Below are 21,555 nucleotides of genomic sequence, written 5' to 3' on the forward strand. Positions count from 1 at the left end.
GGAGAGAAGATAAATAATAATAAAAGCAAGCACAGTTGCCATGGCATAGAAAAATACAGAGAAGAAATACAGACCTTATATGAGACAGGAAATTCTACTTAAGGATTAAAAACAATGGGATGGCATATATTGAGAATTAACTTAAGAAGGGATATTTTTCTGTAAAAAGTTGACATATAATTTATTTATTTTTTGACATATAATTTATAAATTCTACAAGAATCCAAGTTGTAGTTAATGAAATTATTTTTTTGGAGCTGGTGTAATCTATCAGTGTCTATATGGAATACTCAAGGATAGTATTTCAAAATTAGAGTTAGATTTTTAGATTTATCTCTAATATTATTCCTTCAGTCATTCATTCATTATGTTTAAAACACTTTATTACTACAAGGTGGTTTTGGACAAAGTTTAACTTCTTTATTTGTAAAATAAAAAAGATTGGATTTGGTCATATCTTAGGATATTTTTTCCAACTCTAAAATCCTGCTTATTCAAAATGACATACAATCATTACTTCCGTTAATTCAGCAATATTTATTGGCTATCTTCTAGTTGTGAAGCGCTGTTAGAAATGGTAAATATCTTTGACATAATTCCTGTCTTCATGAAAGTAACAAACATTTAGCAAATAATAACAAGAGTGATGGCTTCCATGAAAGAACCATAGGGTGTTACAGATATGTAACTCAGGATTTTCTAACCAATTCTGATGGGATAGCAAGTTTTTCAGGGCAAGATTTTCTGCAGAAGCGGATACTCATCTTAGTTCATTCCTGATGCTATAACAAAACAGAAAAGACAGGGTAATTTGTAAATAATAGGAGCTTATTCCCCAAAGTTCAAGGCTGTCAAGACTAAGATTAAGGTGCCAGCAGATTCCATGTCTGTGAGTGGCTTGCTCTTTACATGCAAGGTGATTCCTTGTGCTATGTCTTCCAGAGAGGAGGAATGCTGTATCTTCACTTAGGGAAGGTTTAGAAAGACAAAAGAGATGAACTTGCTTTCTCAATCCCTTTTATAAGAGTACTAATCTTATCCATGATGGCAAAGCCATCAAGGCCTAAGTACTTCCCATAGGCCCCACCTTTTACCACACTCACTTTTGGGGTTTAACTTCCAACAGGAATTTTGGAGGGACACATTCATTCAAACTCCAGCAGTGCTTAAACCTGAAGGATGAGAACTAGCATGAGAGTAAAGTTCTAGAAACTGCTAAAAAAAAAATGTGGTGGTGGTGGTGGGGACCACGGGTAGCCCATGTGATTTGGGGAAATCATACAAGTCCAGCATGGCCAAAATTCAAGCAGAAAGTGGATGGAAAGAAGGTTAGAAGGAGAGGAATGCAGATCACAGGAAGCCTTGTGTCAGGCACTTAGTGAGGTTTCTCCCTCACCTAAAGACAATAGCAGGTCATCTAAGCTTAATCAGACTTGTCCTTAAGAAGATACTTCTGGGCCAGGGATTTAGCTCAGTGGTTCCAGAGCCTGCCTCACAAGCGCAAGGCCCTGAGTTCGATCCCCGATACCAAAAAAAAAAAAGAAGATACTTCTGGAGTAGAGGAGAGTACTGGAGGTTTATGTATCCAGAGACTCTGCACTAGAGTGTGTATGAGGATATTGTAGAATAGTAGATACTGAAAGATTTATAGAAAATTAAGTGGAAAACGTTCTCTAATAGATTAGAGGGGGAAGCTAATTAAAGAAAGAATTAATTAAAACTTTGCCTTGTACTTAAAATGATTTAATAGAACCTATAAATGTACAACTTAGCTGGTCAAATATATTTATATACTTTCTAAAATGAGGACAAGGGAAAACAATAACAAAAAAAGGTAGCTGTCAGAATAAGTTTAGGTCTTGAAGTAAAAACCTTACGTTTCTATTCTTTTGGAAATGGGTAAGAAATTCGGAGGATTTGAGCATATTTATGATTGCCTCAAAAATTGAGAAGCAAAGAATTGTGTTTCTCTGCAGAGATGGTTTTAAATAATAGCATAGTTGGTTTTAATCTTAATTTGCCTCCTCAAGTGTGTAAGAAATGCTGCTTCTCTTTATTTCTAAAAATGAACTTGATCCAGTTTTGAGGCCAGCTGAGTTGGTGACACATTTAACATAACTTGTTTTGTGGATCTTTTCAAATTTCCTGCATTTATGCAGAAACATCCATTTTTAATGTTTTTTCTCCCTTTAGTGTTAGCTATCAAACTTAAAGGCCTCATGCATGGTAAGCAAGTGCTTTATCACTGAGCTACATCTCCAGCTCCCATTCTAGCTTTTAAATCCAGGGATCCTTTGTGGTTTCCATTGTTTGTCTATGACTCATGAATCTGAGTGCAGTATGAACCCTGGGTATCAAAGCAGGTCTCACCAGGAAAACCAAAACCATATGAGTTCTTCAGGAAGAAGGAAATCTGCTAAGGAATTTGTCACATGGGCGATGAAGGACTGAAAGAGCAAACAGGGACCACTAAGTGACCAGAGTTACAAGCTATAGGACAACCACACCTAGTATTAGAGAAATAAAGAGAAGAATGGATTTTCCCAGAATCTAGAATCTCAGCAGTGGTCCACAAAGTTGGTTCTCTGAGCAGTGGGTACCACTTGGATGCTGCAGCTTTCTTTGGAGTAATGGGGCTGGTTCTAGTGGCATGAACAGAATATGGAAGCTGAACCTAACTGCTGTTGTTGGGGACATGCTGAAAAATTCCAAAGAAAGCAAGAGGGGAAGAAGGGAGATTTTTCTTCCCTGGTTCAATCTTTCATCTATCTGCAGAAACTTGTCTTTCTTTGAGCTACTGTAATAAATTATCATGAATCAGGTGGCTTGTGGACACCAGAAATTTATCCCTCACAGATTTGGAGTCATAAATCCACAATTAAGTGCCAGTGTGGTTAGGGCGGGTCCTGGCGAGGACCCTTTTCTGGGTTGCTGGCCAACATCTCTGCATTGAAGGGTGCTGGAAAGCTCCCTGAGGTCTCCTCTCACTAATTCCATTCATGAGTGCACCCTCTCAAGGTCTAAATTACACTCAAGACCCCACCCTCTTAGTAGCATCATACCGGGGGTTAGGATTTTGACTTATGAATTTTGAGGGATGGAACACAAAAATTCAGTCCCTAACAAGCCTCCTATTAGCAGAACATAATAATCCCAGATGGCAAAGGAATCTGGAAAATAAGACCTGCTGAGTCCTAGGTCCAGCCATATGGAGGAGATAGCAGAGTGGTTTAGAGCTGAGGTGCACTGCTTTGCTAACAGGCTTACTAGGAAACCACTTCCCCAGCAGCCTCTCTGTGCCAGGAATCATAGACTTCTTTTCTTCCTGTCACCCAACCCTTTCCCTAATCTGGGGTAAATCCTTAGCTCTTCAAGTTTCTCAAATCCTCCTTCAACTATGCCCTTCCTTTTTGATCACTTACAATAAATGATGATGTCCGTTAAAAGCAGGGTCTGAATCATTAACAACTAAAAACTTGGCTCTTCCTTCCTTGAGGACAGATCTCTCAGGAGGTGAAGATAAACTGTTTGCATTCTATGCACAGAAAAGAAAAAAGAGAAAAACAAAAGAGATTGTCATCTGCAGTAAAGCAGAGCAGCCAAAGAGGCCACAATCATGATACTGACTCTGGTAGGTTCAACAATGGCTGCAATGAGGTCCACAGTTTAATCCTTGGAACCTTAGGGAAGCACTTTACCTGGCAAAAGAGGCTTTGCCCACGTGGTGAGGTTAAGGGTTTTGAGATGATGAGATTATCGTGATTATCTGGGTGGGCCCAATGTAATCACAAGCATCCTCATAAGAAGAAAGTAGAGAGTCAGAATCAGAGGCTAGAAGTGGGAGTGATGGGTTGCTATGGTCTAGATCTGGAGTATTCCCCCAAAGCTTCATGTCTTTGTAATTTGCATTATGGGGCTGCTATACTTATCGGTAGATTGGGTCCTGGGGGCATGACCTTTACATGACTCCCTCTCCCCCACTCCTCCCTTTGCTTCCTGCAACCTGGCTGCCCTGATGTGATAAGCTTTTCTCCACCAGACCCTTCCACTTTGTAGGTTTTTCCCCCTTGCAAGTAGCTGACTATGCATGGACTGAGATCTCTGGAACTGTGAGCCAAAATAAACCTCTATCCTTTAAGTTGTGGGTGTTGGGTGTTATGTCCCAGTGACAGAAAAGTTGGAGTGATGCAGGCCCAAGAGTTGGGACACACACGAAGTCCCTAGAAGCTGGCAGAGGCCAGCAAACAGCTCCAGGGGGTAAGAACCTAGAAGAAATTCAGCCCTACCAACACCTTGGCTGTAGCCCTGGGAGTCTCATTTGGAGAACTTCTGACCTCCAGAATGATAAGATAAGCTTGTGCTGCTTTAAGCCATTGTTTGTGGTAATTTGTTATAGCAGCGATAGGAAACATACACTGACTGATTGCTATGTGTTTACAACTGGCCTGGAAACTGTGCAAGCACCAATTATATTTGATTTACTCAAAATGAGACTGAAGATATTCTTCTCATTATATAGATGAGAAAAACAAGACTCAAAGACATAAAATGAATAGGCCTCATAGACTGCCTAAGGTGTATGGTTAGTGTGAATAGGGCTGGTGTTTGGAGGCTGCTGGCCTGTCCCCAAAGGCTTTGCTTTTACCCATTGTGAGAAATGCTTCCCACCTGGGCCTTGTTATCTGACATTTTTTTGAAAAAAAATTGCTTCAAAGGTAAATTTAAAGCAACGTGGATCGACTTATAAGCTCAGAATCAGTGGCACCTAATACAGTTTAATTCCATTTTATATACTGGCATGGTACTTTTTAAGAGTAAAAGTCCATGCAGAATATTGTTACTTTAAAATATAAGGGAGGGCTGGGGATTTAGCTCAGTGGCTCCAGTGCCTGTTTTGCAAGCCCAAGGTCCCAAGTTCAATCCCCAGTACCAAAAAATAAATAAATGAATAAATAAATAAATATAATATAGGGGAAATTAAATGTTGGTAAGTACTAAGAAATTCATAATGAGTTTTTGAGGATTGCAGGCTTTAAAGTCTAAAAGTGTGGGAATATTTAGAAAACATAAACACAAAGAAGAAAATACATGTTAATTACTTCTAAACTTACATTCCAAAATTAGTATAAGATGAAAGATTTTGAGATTTATGACAAGAATGTTAATTTACCTCTTCATCATACAGATGTCTGTAGAAAATAGAGTTTGTGTGTTTTGTTTAAAATCAACCTAGTTTTTCTAATGAGCCCTCAATTACTAGCATATGTAATCCAATTTGGACTTTTGCCTGAATCAACAATTTCAATAATTCCTTTTCAAAATGCTTAATTTTTTTTTTTTTTTGGTACCAGGGATCGAACTCAGGACCTTGTGCTTGCAAGGCAGGTGGCAACACCACTGAGCTAAATCCCCGCCCCTCAAAATCCTTAATCTTTTGCGGTAACTGAATAATATTATTTCTACCTCTCTTACTATCTCCTCTGCTTCTCCATAAAATGGCATCTGGGTGTATTGGGTAGCACAGCTCGTATGATATCAGAGAAGCTGAATGAAAGGATTCTTCGACCCAGGTAGTGTCTAAAGCACAGGAGGAAAATGAAAATAAAAACAAAATTTTACCGAGCTACTTCAGAAAGGAAAAAAATCCAAAATAAATGTGCAAAGTCATAAATCACTATAAACAAAAAGAAAATTTTAAATGACAATGAAATAACCTTTGTGCATCTGTCACACTGCTGAAATCTGAAGAACTTGCAGTTATGCAGTGTTGGTGATCACACAGAGCTCTGAAACTCTCGTTCATCTCAGTGAGAGAGTGAACAGATTCAACCCCTGGGAAAATTTTTAAAAGTATCTACTGAAACTGCACCTTCACCTACCCTATAACCCAGCGATTCCCCTTTTTGCTATTTGCTCAACAAAAATGTGTACATTTGGTCACGAAAAGATATGCTTCTGAATGTTCTTGGGAGCTTTGTTTATAAAAACTCAAAGCAGTAACAACTCAAATGTTCATGCACAATAGAATGAATAAATTGCAGTATGTCCACAAAATAGAATCCTATATAGTAATGAAAAATAGTGAGTACTATCCCATGCAACAGCCCGAATAGATGTGACAGGCTTAACACTAAGCAAAAGTGTTGACTCATAAAAGAATTCAGACACAGAACATTTCCTGCTATTTAATTCTTTGTTTGTATATATGTGTGTCATATGCATATATATCTTACAAAGCTAACATCTGGGGTTAGAAGTTGGGACAGTAGGAAGAGGGAGCTGGTACTGGTTGGGAGCATACAATGGAGGCTTATAGGAGAATTGGAGCTGATGATGTTTTATTTCTTGTGCTCTCTGGTGGTTAGGTAGGTGTGCTTACTTTGCTTATAACTTAATGAATTATGTGGTCAGACTCTGTGTTCTTTTTTTGGTACACTTCCAAGAAAAAAGTTGGAAGAAAAAAACTTGAGATATTATATAAATGTGCAGAGTGTGGCAAAAAAAAAAATGATAGAAACCACTTCAGTATGTTTTGGTTTTTATCCAGATGTCCCCCCAAAGCCTCACGTACTTATAAGTGGGGCTTTGGGGAGGTGATTGGATCATGGGGACATGATACTCACAGGTGGATTAGTCCACAGATGAGTTTTTAGCTAAATGTGATTGGGAGGTGAAGCCAGGCTGGAGGAGGCGGCTCACTGGGGTGAGGCCTGGAAGGGTCTGTCTCCTCCCCGCTTCCCTCGATCACTCTTCGCTTCCCGCCACCACGCCACGAAAATACCTTTCCCCTGCCATGCCGTCCTGCCTTGGAGCCAGTGGATTATGGACTGAAACCTCTACAAACTGTCAGCCAAAGTAAACTTCTCCTCCTTTAAGTTGTAGGTGTAGGATGTTGTGTCTCAGCAATGCGAAAGTAACTAAGACTCAGTCCTTTGAAAGCAACCATTGTTTAAACTGGGGCAAGTAGCATGTGAACAGAGCAATTCCCGTGACTTTGAATATTGAAGCAATAACTGAGTGAGTAAAGGCACTGGGAAGTGGACAAAAAGTACTCACCAGGTGAGCAGGATGGGACCCTTAAACCTGCAGGAGCCCCAGTTCCAACAGTAATGACAATAACTACCAGAGAGTGATCTGCAAGGGGGATTCATAAGTTTGCCGCAGGTGCTAGGATGGAGTGAAGGGCTCGGAAGGTGGGTCCTGGGGCTCAGACCTCGAAGTGACCGAAGCACAAGATGAGAGTCAAGGAAGGGAGATAGAGCAGATGTAGAGCCTGACCCCAAGAGGAGGAGCCAGAAAGGCAGATGAGCTTTGTGGTCATGGGGTGCTTTCAGAGCAGGCTGGGGCACAGAGCACGGCATTGGTCTGGTTGGTAGTTCAAGACTGTGCCAGGATGGGGAGGAGATGCTTTTAGGTTTTGTTCAGCTGAAAGGGCCTGAGTCGGGTCAGAGACAAACAGTAAACCTGGGTGTTTTCTATTGCACTTGGTCATCCTGCCATCTGAATGACAGATGCATTAGATGCAACCTACAGAAAATTAGAAAAAGAGGGTGCACTACTAGCATCAGTATGTAATTTGGGAAGTGTTGGCTCTTTGGAAGCTTTGGGGTGTGTGTGTGTGTGTGTGTGTGTGTGTGTGTGTGTGTGTGTGTATTTTATTGCAGATTAAACCCAAGGCCTTTGGGCTGAACTATAGCCCCAGCCCTTCTTATTTTTTTATTTTTTACATTTCAAGACAGGATCTCACTAAGTCATTAAATTGCAGGGCAGGCTCAATCTTGAGATTTTCCTGCCTCAGCTTCCCAGAGGGCTGGGATTATAGGCCTGTGCCACCATGGCTTGCTTGGGAAGCAGTTTAAAGCTTATTCTGTATGGCTGTGTGGCTCATCTGAAAGCACTGTGCTGTACAGCTGGAAGGGTACACCCCAGGATTCCCGGGAGAATGTAGTACAGGAAGGGTATCTGAAGCAGAGAACGTTCACACTCTTCCCCGTACGGCAAGGGCTTGGCTTTGTGCTTGATTACAGAATGTCACAGCACATCTGGCTATTGATGAGAATGGCTTGAAAGCTTTTGGCTTCTCTGCAAAGTATTACGAAAAAATCCTGTTGCCATATGTAATAAGTTTTGTTATGATAATTGTGACATCTGAACCAATTATCTTTCTTGTATTTTCTAGAAGGGTAAGGTTTTGCTTCTCAGAATTTTAAATACCTAAAAGTTTAGGCCAAAAAACCCCAGATGTGCCTCTAGTAGAAAAATTGTTTACTTTTCTATTAGCTGGAAGAGCCCTTTGGCTTCCTGCCTTTCCAATCCTTTAGCCCAAAGGTTAGGGCCACCTCACCCCTACTGGTGGTCTCAGCTCAGCTCCTGAGTCTGGGATGAAGCCGACTCCTAGAGGTGGTAAGTGTTACAAGTGTTCAGTTTTTTGATTTGGGCTCTGCTTTGACTTCTGATTGTCAGTAACATGTACAACACAATAATAATCACCTGTTGGGGACTGAATGTTTATTGCCCCCCCATTAAATGTTGAAGACCTAATTCCCAGTGTGATTCTATCTGGAGCTGGGGTCCATGGCCAGTAATTAGGCTTCGATGAGGTCAGGAGGGTAGAACTCTGGTGTTGAGATTAGTGTCCTTGTGAGATGACTAAGAGATGAGAGTTCGATTGCTCTCTGCCTGGTGAGGATACAGTATGAGGGTCACTATCTACAAGGCAGCAAGAGAGCCTTCACTGGACTTCACATCCACCAGCACCTTAATCTTGTAACTCCTCCAGAACTATGAGAAATAAATGTTGTTCAAGCCACCCCTATTGTATTTTATTATAGAAGCTTAAGGTAAGATACCACTTGTACTGGTCTTCAAGGGGAATGCTTTGTAAATTAACTAGATTAATATGAACAAAGAACTTTCTTTTTATTTCAATGAAGACAGATCAGGGATGAGGAAAGAGAAGAATTTTTAAAAAATATTTAGGCAGGCTTCCTAACTTTGATTTTCCAAAAGTAACTTCTTGTAACAAACACTCAGATTTCTAGCAATGGCTATCTGCAGATTTTTCTAATTTCTAAGGAACTGTTCCCACAGATCAAAACACAACATGGTTCTTGGTACTAATGCTGTTACTGTAACTCAGATAGGATGGGGTATTTTTTCCAAGAATAAGATAATTCACCTTAATGATCAACCAGAGGTGAAATTGATTTCTATTAATTTTATGGCATGTATATTGTTGTTATGGTGTATCATTTCTTGAGAGTTATGTTAAGATCTGTGCTGAACGTTGTATTTGAGTGAGCTCATTTAATCTTCAGAGTTACTCAGGGAATATGCACTTCTTTCTCCCAAGTTTTTCATTTTACAAATAAGAAAACATAGACTCTGAGAGCTGGGTAATAATTTTAAAAGATGGAGGGCAGACATGTTCATACAGATTGCATATTATATCATAAGTTGATGCAGCAATTGGATAATGAGCTACAGCCTTCGTTCCTTTGTAATTCCTTTGACAGGACTGCTGACCAGAGTGTGGCCAGACAGGGAGTCAAGATATAAAACAGTCACTGGGAGCATCTTTCTTTTTTTGTTGCACCTCCACTGAGACTTGGCAGAGGTGACATTTGGGGATTCAATGTGACATTTTATTTGCAGTTGAGTGCACATAGGGTCTAGGAGAGAGACCTTGCCTATTCAACATCAGGGATTGAACACAACTTCCTTTAGTGCAGCCCATGGTTACTATGGCTGATGAGTGGAAGCCAGACTTTCAGTCTTTAAAAAGACAATGATACACCAAAAGCTGCTACACCACACTGGGAGGCATTTTAAAACCCAGAAACCCATGCACACAGGCTCAGAAGTTGAGCAGTTATGAGGAGGACTCTGAAAACCTGGAGCAAGTCTTAGTGAGCATGGGACAGAGCCATTCTGGAGTCTACTCACATAGATGCAAAGTGATCTCTCAGAATCCCTTGGTGTACATGAAAGGGCCCTAGGTAGACACATTTAATGAAGATGTGATCCTTTAACCTCACAGCTAATGTGTGTTCCCTTGTTCATTCAACTCTTGATTCCATTACCAACTGGGGAAAGCCTGATTGTTCAGAAGCTGCGTGGTGTGGTCCTGAGGCTGAGGGCTCTCTAGAAATGTGCACTGTGACAGTGCTGTAGAGGAGGATGCTGGAGCACTGGTTCGAGGAATGGCAGTCAGGGGCCTGGTGCTTCCGTCCTCATAACAAATGGTTGACCTGGAAAATGTTACCTGTTCCACTTTTCCTGCCAGCCCATTGGATTCAGTGTCTCTTCTGAAAGAATGTCAAGTATTTTGGCTATTGTTTCATCTGTTTTTCATTGATATGAAAATCTTCAAATGTGAGCAAAGGAAAGAAAATAGTGTGATGAGCTCATCACTCAGCTTCAGTAATTGTCACTATTCTGCCTTTAACTTTTTCAGTTGTCCCACCTCTTTTTTCCCTAACAGTTATCTTAACTTAGCAGTGTCTTAATTTGCTTTAGGAAATCCAAAAGATCATGTTATTCACTGATAATACTTGAGGATAGATCTCAAACAATTACAGAATCCTCCATCCCTCCTTCAGAACTACAATAGCCTGGCACATCCAAGAAAATTAACAGCAATAGATCAGTGTAGTCTAGTACCCCGTTTATGTTCATTTTTCTCAAAACCAATTTAAACTGTGGGTTTGCTCAAATCAAAATGCACACAAGCCTTGCACCTTTCATAGATTACCATGTCTCATTAGTGTCTTTGAATCTAAACAGTTTTCTTGCCCCCTGTGCTTGTCTGTAAGTTTTCATGCTACTTATTTCTTGGGTGCATTGTTTGGAGATGAAGTGGGACTGGAGGTGAAAACCAAGCAGTTTGTTGAAATTAACTGAGTTCTTGCCCTTGATTTACTTTATATCTTGAAATAGTTGATAAAATTATTCAACAGAATATAACCTCTTTAAGTAGACTTTAATTAATATTCCTGTATAGTTTTTGAGTTCTAACAGCTGTATGTAAGGTATTTTTTTTACATTCTACAAAAACTTTTAGGAAGCTATTTTGGCTACCTTGCCAATTTAGAGCCTCATTTTTTTTCAATTCCCATGTAGGTCTTCAAGTTTTTTAAAAACATGAATTATAGTTTAATCATATTGCATGTTATATTTTAGAGTATTAGTAGTCACTATATTTTCAGTAATTTTTTTTTTTGGTACCAGGGATAGAACTTGGGTCCTTGTACTTGCAGGGCAGGTGGTGGAACCACTGAGCTAAATCCTTGGCCCTTGTATTATATTCTAATTGATGACAGTGAATTCTCTCTTTAGGTTGCCTAAAAATATTATATGCTAATAAGAATGCAAAACTAATGGTCTGGTCTCTGAAACACATTCAAGGATAAATGGAATTCCACCTAACCTAGTAGTATAATTGTACTTAATGTGTGAGGAGTTACTTGTGTACTGGACATAGAAGATGACCATGACCTGCAGAGACCAGAATCCTTCTCCTCTGCCTCCTTCACCTCTGTCATGTACACACAACCATTTCATTCCATGTGTCCCATATTTGTCCACCCCATTTTTATAATCAAGATCTGTTTCAGATGCAATTAGTATTTAGGATTTCATTTCATTTGAGGAGTTTTCAGATCATAAACTTTTCCTTTTATTATAAGCAGTGACATTATCCTGGAATGTAAGGAAACAGATACAATAGTTAGGGTATTTGCCTATCACACAACTGGCTTTTCATTAGATAAAACGTTATTGATCAAATGATAGTGTGTACATCATATATACTGCTAGGAATGCATGTGTAAAACATATTCATGTCTTTATTATAGGGAGTTGAGAAGAGAAAGAGGAAGAGGAAAGAAATGCAATTCAAAAGCGTATTTCTGCCAGATGTGGTGGTGCACAACTGTAATTCCAGCACTTGGGAAGCTGAGGTGGGAAGATCATGAGTTCAAGGTCAGCCTGGGCTACATAATGAATTCAAGGGAAGCCTGGAGTACAAAGGGAGACCCTATCTCAGAAAACCAAAACCACCCAACTAATCAAACAAACAAAAAGCATGTTTCTCAGGGCTGGGAATGTAGCTCAGTGGTAGAGCACTTGTTTAGCTTGTGTGAGCCCTGGGTTCCATCCCTGGTACAGAAAGAAAACAAAAGAAGCCTATTTCTTTGGATTGCTTTTATTTGCTCTTTATATGCTCCTGCTATGTTTGGGCAAGGGGATTTAATCTGCAGCTCAGGAAGAGCGGTATTGTTGAAAAGTGATAAAATGATGTTTGCTACGACTTCATTCAGTTATGTAAGGGAAGGTAAAGGAAGAGAGAGAGTAGTGTCGGTGTGTGTGGGTGGTGGTGCTAGGATTTTGATGTGCTTTGTTCCATTCAAACTCAGGGTGAAATTTGACTGGCACTGTGGTAAGTAAGATGTGATTCAGTTGTTAACAGAGATTCATGCCTTTTCGTGGCTTGTGAGTTTCTGCCCTCTCTCAGGACTGGCTTTAGTCCCTGCCACACGGGTTGTTATAAAGTGGCACCCAAACTCATGTTTCCCATCTCCTGCATATACTCGCTTGCCCTTCTGCTTTCTACCATGAGTGAAAGCAGATGAGGCCTTTGCCGATGCCATGTGCTTGGACTTCCAGCCTCCAGAACTGTGAACCCAAATAAACCTCTTTCCTTATAAATTCCCCAGCCTCATGCATTCTGTTACAGCAACAGAAAACACATCAGACCTTGGGCTAAAGGGAAAGCAAAGAGAGACTGTAGATAAATAATGAAAAGAAAAAAAAAAAAGACCAGTGAAGAAAAGAGAACTGAGGAACTGAGGGAGGGTGTAGGGCTATTAGTGTGCAACTGCATTTCAGGGAGAATATCTCAAAAGATCACTTAGGAAAGTTTATAAATTGCAAAAGTTAGGTTTGATTTAAAAAAACACTTTTCATCGTAACATGTGTCCCTGTAAATTATTTTCCCATTTTTAAGTTCCATTGTGTTCATTAGCTCAGCTTTTCATTGTTCTATTTTAAAAAGTCAAATAGTATCCTCATAGGTTACAAGATCATTTAATTTCGTAGATGTTATTTTATACATGCAACCTTGACTATCTTACTATTGTTATTCACATGAAATAATAAGGCCAAAGATTAAAAAGGGACTTCGCTGTTTCACATTATAGTCACCCATCTGTATCCATGATTAGAAAAACACACATAGGCACACAGACCCACCTAGTACATGTGCAAGCCACTTTCACCCTTGCTAACACCAAGGCCTTGGTTTTGCACTACTTTTTAGATATTTAGATTGTTTATCATTCTTTTCTTCTTCAGGTATAAACTGTGACTTCTTTATATAAAAATGAAATAATTTGTCTAAACTATAAGTTACAATTGAATATTATAAACTGCTATAAAATTCAGTTATATCTTCTTGGGCTATTTACAAGCCAGTTTTGAATACCTTTGTGTTATGGAAGGATTAAGTTATAGCTTTGCAGTAGATTAGATTTCTTTGTATTGTATTTACACATCTGGTTGGTCTATTATGCATTTTCTCCATACTATCCTATAAACTGATTAGGACATAACTCCTTCTCTATTGTGTTTATAAGAGCCCACCATAGTATGGATTTAAAAAGCAAAATTAAATACCTAATATCTCTGGCTTAGAAAATCATCAGGACTCAATTGCTGCATTGCAATTCTGCCTATGGATCTATTTACCTACACTGAGCTTTACAAAGAAAATGCAATTAAAAAATTGCTGTGAGCAAGGAATTATATTCCAGCAATAGTAATAAGTAAACTTTCCCCATTCCTGACCCTAGAGAGGCCATCTTTGAGGTCTTCTGTAGAAAGACGCGAATGATACTCTTATGTCTTAATACAAAGCATAATATATAAGAATACTCACAGATCAGTTGGCATTTCTTTTGCTTTAAGAAGCTGAGCCTTTGTGTCCTAAAATTATGAGCACATAATCCTTGAATCTGCTGTGTGGCAAAAAAATAAAATAAAAAATGTTGAACGTGCTCTTTTTGTTTGCTGAAGACTCAGTATGCAATATGAAAGCAAAATGTTTAGTCTTTTACTAAGTGATAAAATGTCATTCAAGTGATAACAGCCATGAGGCTGGGGATGTAGCTCAGTGGCACACTGTCAGCAGTTGTCAAGTGATAATAGCTTCCCCTACTTAGCAGCTTCTGGCTTTCACATTTAAGAAAACCAGGCTAGATGAACTGGTTAAATCCAGAGAATGGAAAGAGAGACTTTGAAAGCTTTTCCTTCCAGTTTTGAGAGTCTAGCCATCATCTTCTGAAATGGGTTTGTATGCCAATCCAGAACTAAAGCTGGGGAGAAACGGGCATTAGTGAACATCTAGGTATGGAGGAAAATATACATGGAAATCAGCCCTTTTTATAAAATTCCTTAGCATTTTTCATTTTGAAAAATGAGAAGTAGGGGCAGGGACTTAGCTCGGTGGCACAGTGCCTGCCTCACAAGTGCAGGGTTCTGAGTTTGATCCCCAGTACCGGAGGAAAAAACAAGTGAGATGTGCAGTTTGAAAGGTTAGGTTCTGATGTCTCTCCTGTGAGCCTTTTGCTTCCTTGTAATTTTTTTCCCCTTTTTTCCCCTCTGCTCTGTGAACTCCCTAGGGGACAGGACCCTTTTCTATAGCCCAGTAACAACGCTGGCTTAAGGCCAGGCACTTAGTAGGTGCTCATGAAATGCTTGCTGAATGAAGTGAATGAATATAATGGGCTTGGCTTAAAACATTCTTTTACTTCTGTATATGAGCTCCACGAACCAAGTCTTTAACTGCACTGGACTTGTCATTAATATTCATACATTTAGCTGGGTGTGGTGGTGGACACCTATAATTTCAGCATTTGGGAAGCTGAGGCAGGAGGATTGCTGTGAGTTGAGGAGGGTCTGGGCTACAGAGTGAGTTCTAGCCAGTCTGAATTACACAGTGAGACCCTGTCTCAAAAAACAAACTAATAAGCAAACAAACAAAACTTATAAGTTTGCCTGATCAACTGAGAGGAGAATCCAGAAGCACTCAGGTGCCATTAGAAGCATCCAGATTTGTAGACTGGAAAATAGTGATTTGTAACTTATATCTAATAAGTTTTTGCTTTCTATGACCTCAAAATATCAAAATATAATTGTCCCAGTGGCCTTTTAAACCACATTTCATGTGCATTTTCATTGTTGCTTTTGAGATAGGGTCTTGCTATATGGCTTGGCTCTACACATACATTCTTAGAAAGGTTGAATTGCTTTCTTTGACTGCATAGAAAGTCTGGAAAATTACAGTTACTATTGAGAAGTCCAAAAGGAGGAATGCGGATTAAATGGCCCATATTATTTTATTTCTGCTCAGTCCTCCTGGTTTCTCCTCTCTCCCTCACTTCCTTTCCCATAACCTCTCTTCCTGTGCTGTCTCTCCTTGGCCTGACTGCAGGAGTCTATCCACCTATGAAAATGTGCACTGATCCATGACCAGTACAATCCCTGGAATTGTTCTCAGCCTGAAAATCCTTCATGGGTATTAGGGACAATTAACGTTTCCATTTACCACTCAACCCAAAGCTTTCTGAGTGGCATAGATGTAAATTTAGCTTAACCTTAAACCTAAAGTATGATTCTTGTGTGTGGAAAGCCAGCAATAGGGGAGTCGTGTGATTGGGAGATACATTTCAATTAATTCTTCCACCAAGACCGTATCTCTTCAGCATCAGAACCTTTTATAGTGTTAAAATTAACAATTATGCAGCTGATGGCGGGCTAAATCCACCAGGGGACCCAGAGAGAGCCTCAGATAACATGACACATATAAATCATTCAGGAGAACAATTCATGAAAGAAAAGTTATCTGTGTTTGGGATGACATTGGAAGAGCTAAATAGGAGTCAATTTGAAGAAGGGACATTTAGTCCCATTGTCTGGCTTGCCTTTTTCCTTTTTATCAATTGTGTCATAATATACATTTTTAAAATTAATTATCCATTAGCCACAAGATAAATGTCTCTTCTTGTGTGAAGGAAATAGTGGCCCTGGTGGTGAAAGATTATTTCATATGAGTAGCACTCCTACAGAGAGCTGTTCCCAGGTGAGGGGCAACAGCTCCTGGAAGAAGCACAGGGAGGAGGTGACAGACAGCACAGTAAAAGACCTGCCCACTTCAGTCCACTGCTCGGTTGTGTACGAGAGGGATCCAGGTCAGGAGAGCTTCTCAGCACACCACGGAGATGGCAAAGTACGAAGAGCTCCGGAATATAATAACCTGCAAGACTGCATCCACAGGAGCACCAGCACCAGCACTCTTTGCAGGATCCCCTTCCTCCAGATACTTTGGAAGTACCTCTGCAAGAGTTTTCTTGCTTAAACCTTCAGCACCATAAAAGATGTCTATCCCAGGGTGTTGTTCCGTTTCCATAAATGTGCTAAAGAGAAAGGGACTAAAAGATAGAGGATGTACCTCTCAGTGGATTTTTTGTTTACAGAACTGTGCAGCCATCTAATGCATATCTATGTAGTTCCAGAGTATTTCCCTCACCCTAAGAAATCAGCAACCCATTGACAGTCACTCCCCATCCTCTCCTCCCTCTAGCCTCTGAGAACTACGAATCCACTTGTCACTATGGATTTCCTCTTGTGGAAGTTTCACATAAATGAAATCATACAATTTGTGGCTTCCTGTAAGTGGCTTCTTTCACTAAGTACTGTTCTTTGTGCTGCAGAGTAGATGAAGATACGAAGGAGGAAAACCTTTTTGCTCGCAGAGTGACAATAACGTTAGAGAACAGCCAGGCTAGATAAATATATATGATGTGCAGTATGAGCAACACATTTTCTGCTTGCTCCTGTCTCAAATTTCTCTGGTGTACTATTTATCAATACAAAGTAATGGGCCCCATTATATTAGTGCCCTGGCAACATCACGTGAGTAGACCGGATCCAGGTCTCCCTTTTACACTCCACTTTGTGCTCCAGTTTTACTTTCTACTTCTCTCTATGTCTTAGTCAAAGGTCAAGAGAATTTAAAGTCCCATGATGGACTTATGGGCACTTTCAGATTGTCTTTGATACAATGGGCTGGCTTGCCCTCCATCCCTGTCTATAGATTAGTTCCCCTTCCACCCACAGCATTAGGACATCACCACATCACTATCAATGTGTGTCACCAGCACAGGTGACAACATAACACCCCAGGGTGCCAGCTTTTTGTATGATCCTGAAGTCAGTGGTCAATGGCCAATTGTCTGAGAGTTGTCACTTGAAAGTCTACACAACAACCAAATCCTTCTTTTACCCTCTACGAAATATTCTGTGAACGTTTTTTTTTTCTAGTGTAAGGGATTGAACCCAGAACCTTTGCACTGAGCTACACCCACAGTGCTTTTTATTTTTTATTTTGAGACAGGGTCACACTAAGTTGTTCAAGCAGGGCTTGAATTTGCAATGCACTTGCCTCAGCTTCCCAAAGTGCTGGAAATTCAGGAGTACACCACCACACCCAGCTATGTGAACATCTTTTATAACCCAAGGCAATAAAATTACTTTTTTTTACTTACAGAAGTTAAAAATATTCTCTGTTGAAAACTTGGAAAATGAATTCTGCAGAAGAAAATGAGAATTGCCTCTAATCCTGTAAGCTAAAATAGACTAATATTGGTATTCTGTTTTAGTTTCTTTTTGGGCACGCCTGTATTTTTTTTTGAAATTTTATTTTATTAGTACATTTTAGGTATACAATATAATGACATTCATCATTGGAAATTTGCTAAAACATAATCTCTCTTGGTTCTTACTTTTCCCCCATTCCCCTGCCCTCCCTTCAAACCCTCCATCCCTCCCTATTTACAAAGACTTTGTTTCCATTTTTTCATTTTCTCATATTAATTCCATTCCTTTCTTTCCTTTCCCCTACCCCTTCCACTTCCCTTTCTTTGTCCCTTTTCTTCCTATTTCATGTTATCTATTATAACTTTTAGTTCTTATTTACACTTTCAGTTTCTCATGCTAGACAAACTATTCGATATTTACACGTGTGTCCTATTTATTTCACTCAAGAGTATCACCTCAGTGTGCATCCATTTGGCTATAAATGTCTCTAATTTCTCATTTTTTATGGCTGAGTAGTACTCCATTTTATAAAAAACCCCACATTTTCTTTATCCAGTCTCCATTTGATGGGCATTTGGACTGTTTCCAAGTTTTAGCTATTACGAACTGTGCTGCTATGAACATGAGTGCTGATATATTGCTGTGGTATGATTCTATAAATTCTTTGGGGAAGATACCCAGCAGAGAAATAGCTGGGTCAAATGGGACCTCTAGTCCTAGTTCTTTGAGGTATCTCCATACTGATTTCCACAGTGATTGCACCAGTCTACACTCCCACCAGCAGTGGAGCAGGGTTCCTCTTTCCCCACAGCCCCGCCAGCATTTGTTATTGGTTGATTTCTTGACAGCAGCCATTCTTTCTGGGGTGAGGTGGAATCTCAGTGTTGTTTTCATCTGCATATCTCAAATGACCAGTGATGTTGAACATTTTTTCATATGTTTATTTGCTGTTTTTACTTCTTTGTGTGAGAAATGTCTGTTCATTTCAGATGCCCATTTTTCAATTGGGTCTTTGAATTTGGGTGGGTCTGCTTTTTTTAAGTTCTTTGTATATTCAAGAGAGTAGTCCTCTGTCTGAGGTAGAGCTGCTAAAATTTTTTTCCCACATTGTAAGTTGTCTCTTAGCCCTTTTGGTGGTTTCTCTTGCAGTGCAGAAGCTTTTTAATGCGATCAGATCCCAGTTGCTGATTCTTTCTGCTAGTTCCCATGCTACTGTGGATTTGTTCATAAATTTTTTCGTATGCCAATATCTTCAAGAGTTCTACCTAACTTATCTTCCAGAAAGTTTAGTGTTTCTGTTTTAATATTTAGATCTTTAATCCACTTCAATCTTAGTTTAGTGCATGGTGATAGATATGGATCTAGTTTTAATTTTTTGCAGGTTGAAATCCAGTTTTTCCAACACCATTTATTAAATAGGCCATCTTTCCTCCAGGGAGGATGGTTGGCACCTTTGCCAAAGATGAGGTGGCAGAGTATGTCTGGAGTTGCTTCTGCATCTTCCAAACTATTCCACTGATCCTCAGGTCTATTTCTTTGCCAGTACCCTACTGTTTTTATCACAGTAGCTTTGTAGTATAGTTTCAAGTTGGGGATTGTGATACCCCTGCCATGTCTCTGTTGCCTAGAATTGCTTTCGCTATTTTAGGTCTCTTCTGGTTCCAGATGAATTTTCGGACTGTTTTCTCTACTTCTGTGAAATATATTGTTGGAATTTCAATTGGCATTGCATTAAATATATATAGCAGTTTTAGAAGTATGACCATTTTCACAATATTGGTTCTTCCTATCCAGAAGCAAGGGATGTCTTTCCATTTTCTTATATCCTCTTCAATCTCTTTTTTCAGGGTGCTGTAGTTTTCAGTGTAGAGGTCTTTTGCTTTCTTCATTAGATTGATTCCTAGATATTTCATTTTTTTGGATGTTATTGTGAAAGGAATTATTTCCCTAATTTCTCTCTCAGTGAGTCTATTATTTGTGTATAAAAAGGCTATTGTTTTTTGAGTGTTGACCTTGTATCCAGCTACTCTACTGAATCGGTCAATTAAATTTAGAAGTCTTTTGGTGGAGTTTTTTTGGTCTTCTATGTAGAGTATCATATCATCAGCCAATAATGACAGTTAAGTACTTCCTTTCCTATCTTTCCTCCTTTTATTTCTTTCTCTTGTCTAATTGCTGTGGCTAATGTTTCCAAGACTATATTGAATAGGAGTGGTGATAGTGGACATCCTTGCCTTGTTCCTGATTTTAGTGTGAAGGATTTCAGTTTTTGACCATTTAGTATGATATTGGCTGTTGGTTTTTCATAGATGGCTTTTATAAGATTGAGGTAGAGACCGTCTATTCCAATTTTTTTGTAGGGTTTTTATCATAAATCCATGTTAGATTTTGTCAAATGCTTTTTCTGCATCATATGGGTTTTTTTTAACAGTGATAAAATATACCTTTATTTACTTTTTTGAGTCAGAGGGTAGTAAAAAAATTATTGCTAAAGTAGGTATCAGGCAAACAGAAAGTTGCTTTAGAAATCCAGTTACCTTTGAATTTATTTAAACTAAGAGGAAAAGGTCATAATATTTTCATGCAATACATACTTGGTTCTTTAAGTAACAATTGTGACAAACAGCAGAAAGAATTAAGGATTGCTACATTTGTGATCCATACAAAACACCAAGATTTTGGGTTGTACATAATTAAAGAAATACCTCACTTTCAAAATACTGTAATAGCCAATACATAGAGGCATGTCTTATGTGGGCATAGGAATGCAGTTTAGAAAAGAAAAAAAAAATCACACCAGAACTATACAATTTCTTTAAAATCACTGAGCAAGAAAAGCAACATTGGACTTTCATACTTATTTTACACAACTTCTATACAGTACCTTGACTTAAATCCAAGAGCAAAAGTTAAGACTCTCCTCCTCTATTTTTGGTAAACAACTGTATGGTAAACTTAGATGACTTTTCCCCCTGGATTTTACCTGGGAGGGGCCTGTTTTATATTTTATTTATAAGAGGGCAGGTTTGGCACTTTTATACTGATGTCACCAATGTTAATATTCCTTGGTTTCTCAGGAAGATTCATATTCTTTACAGCTGATAAAGCACGGGCTGGAGCTCCTGCTAAGCCAGCCTCAGATTTCTCCAGTTTATTTTGTGCATCAATTTGTATAACAATTTCATTTATGTTGGTCTCCAATATCATCCCCCCAGTCACCATTTCTGCAAGAATATTGTGAACTTTGTCTACGTGGAAAATTAAATCTAGTTCACAGACATTTTCAAAACATTTGTGTAATGTTTCCATGAACACATGAATTAAATCTAAAATGCCAAGTTCACTTTCTGAAGAATCCACACAGAAGACAAAATATAGTGTTGCATAATGTCTATAAATCAGTTTGTTGTCAGATCCTCCAATTAATTAGATTTAACTCCATAGGTCACAGTAAGTTACACAACGTAAGAATGATTACCAAAATCCTCCTTCTAGGAAATTATAAACATTTTCATCTCTCTTAGATACCAAATGGAAAGTCTCCCTGATGATTTGTTGTGTATCTTCACTGTAGGGTTGGTAGAACTTGGAGAGCCGTGGCTTGCCATGGTTGTTGAAAATGAGGATCGCCTTGATCATGGCTGGGCCAGGCTGACCTGGTGGGCACTGGGACCTGGGCCGGGGGTGGACATGCAAGCCTCGCCTAGGGATCTAGCCAGCAGTCCTTCCCGCCTGCCCACTCCGGCAAGCACGCATGTGCCCATCATATGTTTTTTGTCCTTGGCTCTATTGATATAGTGTATTACATTGATTGGTTTGCGTATGTTGAACCATCCCTGCATTCCCTGGGATAAATCCCACTTGGTCAGGGTGAATGATCTTCTTGATGATCTTCTACAT

The 21,555-nt window shown here is 39.3% G+C and overlaps 1 protein-coding gene and 1 pseudogene across 1 annotated transcript in view; one reads left to right on the forward strand and one right to left on the reverse strand.

Annotated features, from left to right (window-relative positions):
- The window catches only part of LOC147823537 (uncharacterized), a 38,218-nt gene extending 17,564 nt beyond the window's left edge, over nt 1-20,654 (forward strand). Inside the window, exon 4 of the mRNA XM_087193024.1 lies at nt 11,856-20,654. Coding sequence (XP_087049150.1) covers nt 11,856-12,447 — 592 coding nt within the window. The 3' untranslated portion in view covers nt 12,448-20,654. The remainder of the gene's footprint in view (nt 1-11,855) is intronic.
- Nucleotides 20,655-20,661: 7 nt separating this feature from the next.
- LOC101716970 (AP-3 complex subunit sigma-1 pseudogene) lies at nt 20,662-21,294 on the reverse strand (annotated as a pseudogene).
- Nucleotides 21,295-21,555: the final 261 nt, after the last annotated feature.

Source organism: Heterocephalus glaber, unplaced genomic scaffold (assembly GCF_053883595.1).
Source record: "Heterocephalus glaber isolate CG9 unplaced genomic scaffold, H.glaber_assembly_v1.0 deba00001577, whole genome shotgun sequence".
Classification (NCBI taxonomy): domain Eukaryota; kingdom Metazoa; phylum Chordata; class Mammalia; order Rodentia; family Bathyergidae; genus Heterocephalus; species Heterocephalus glaber.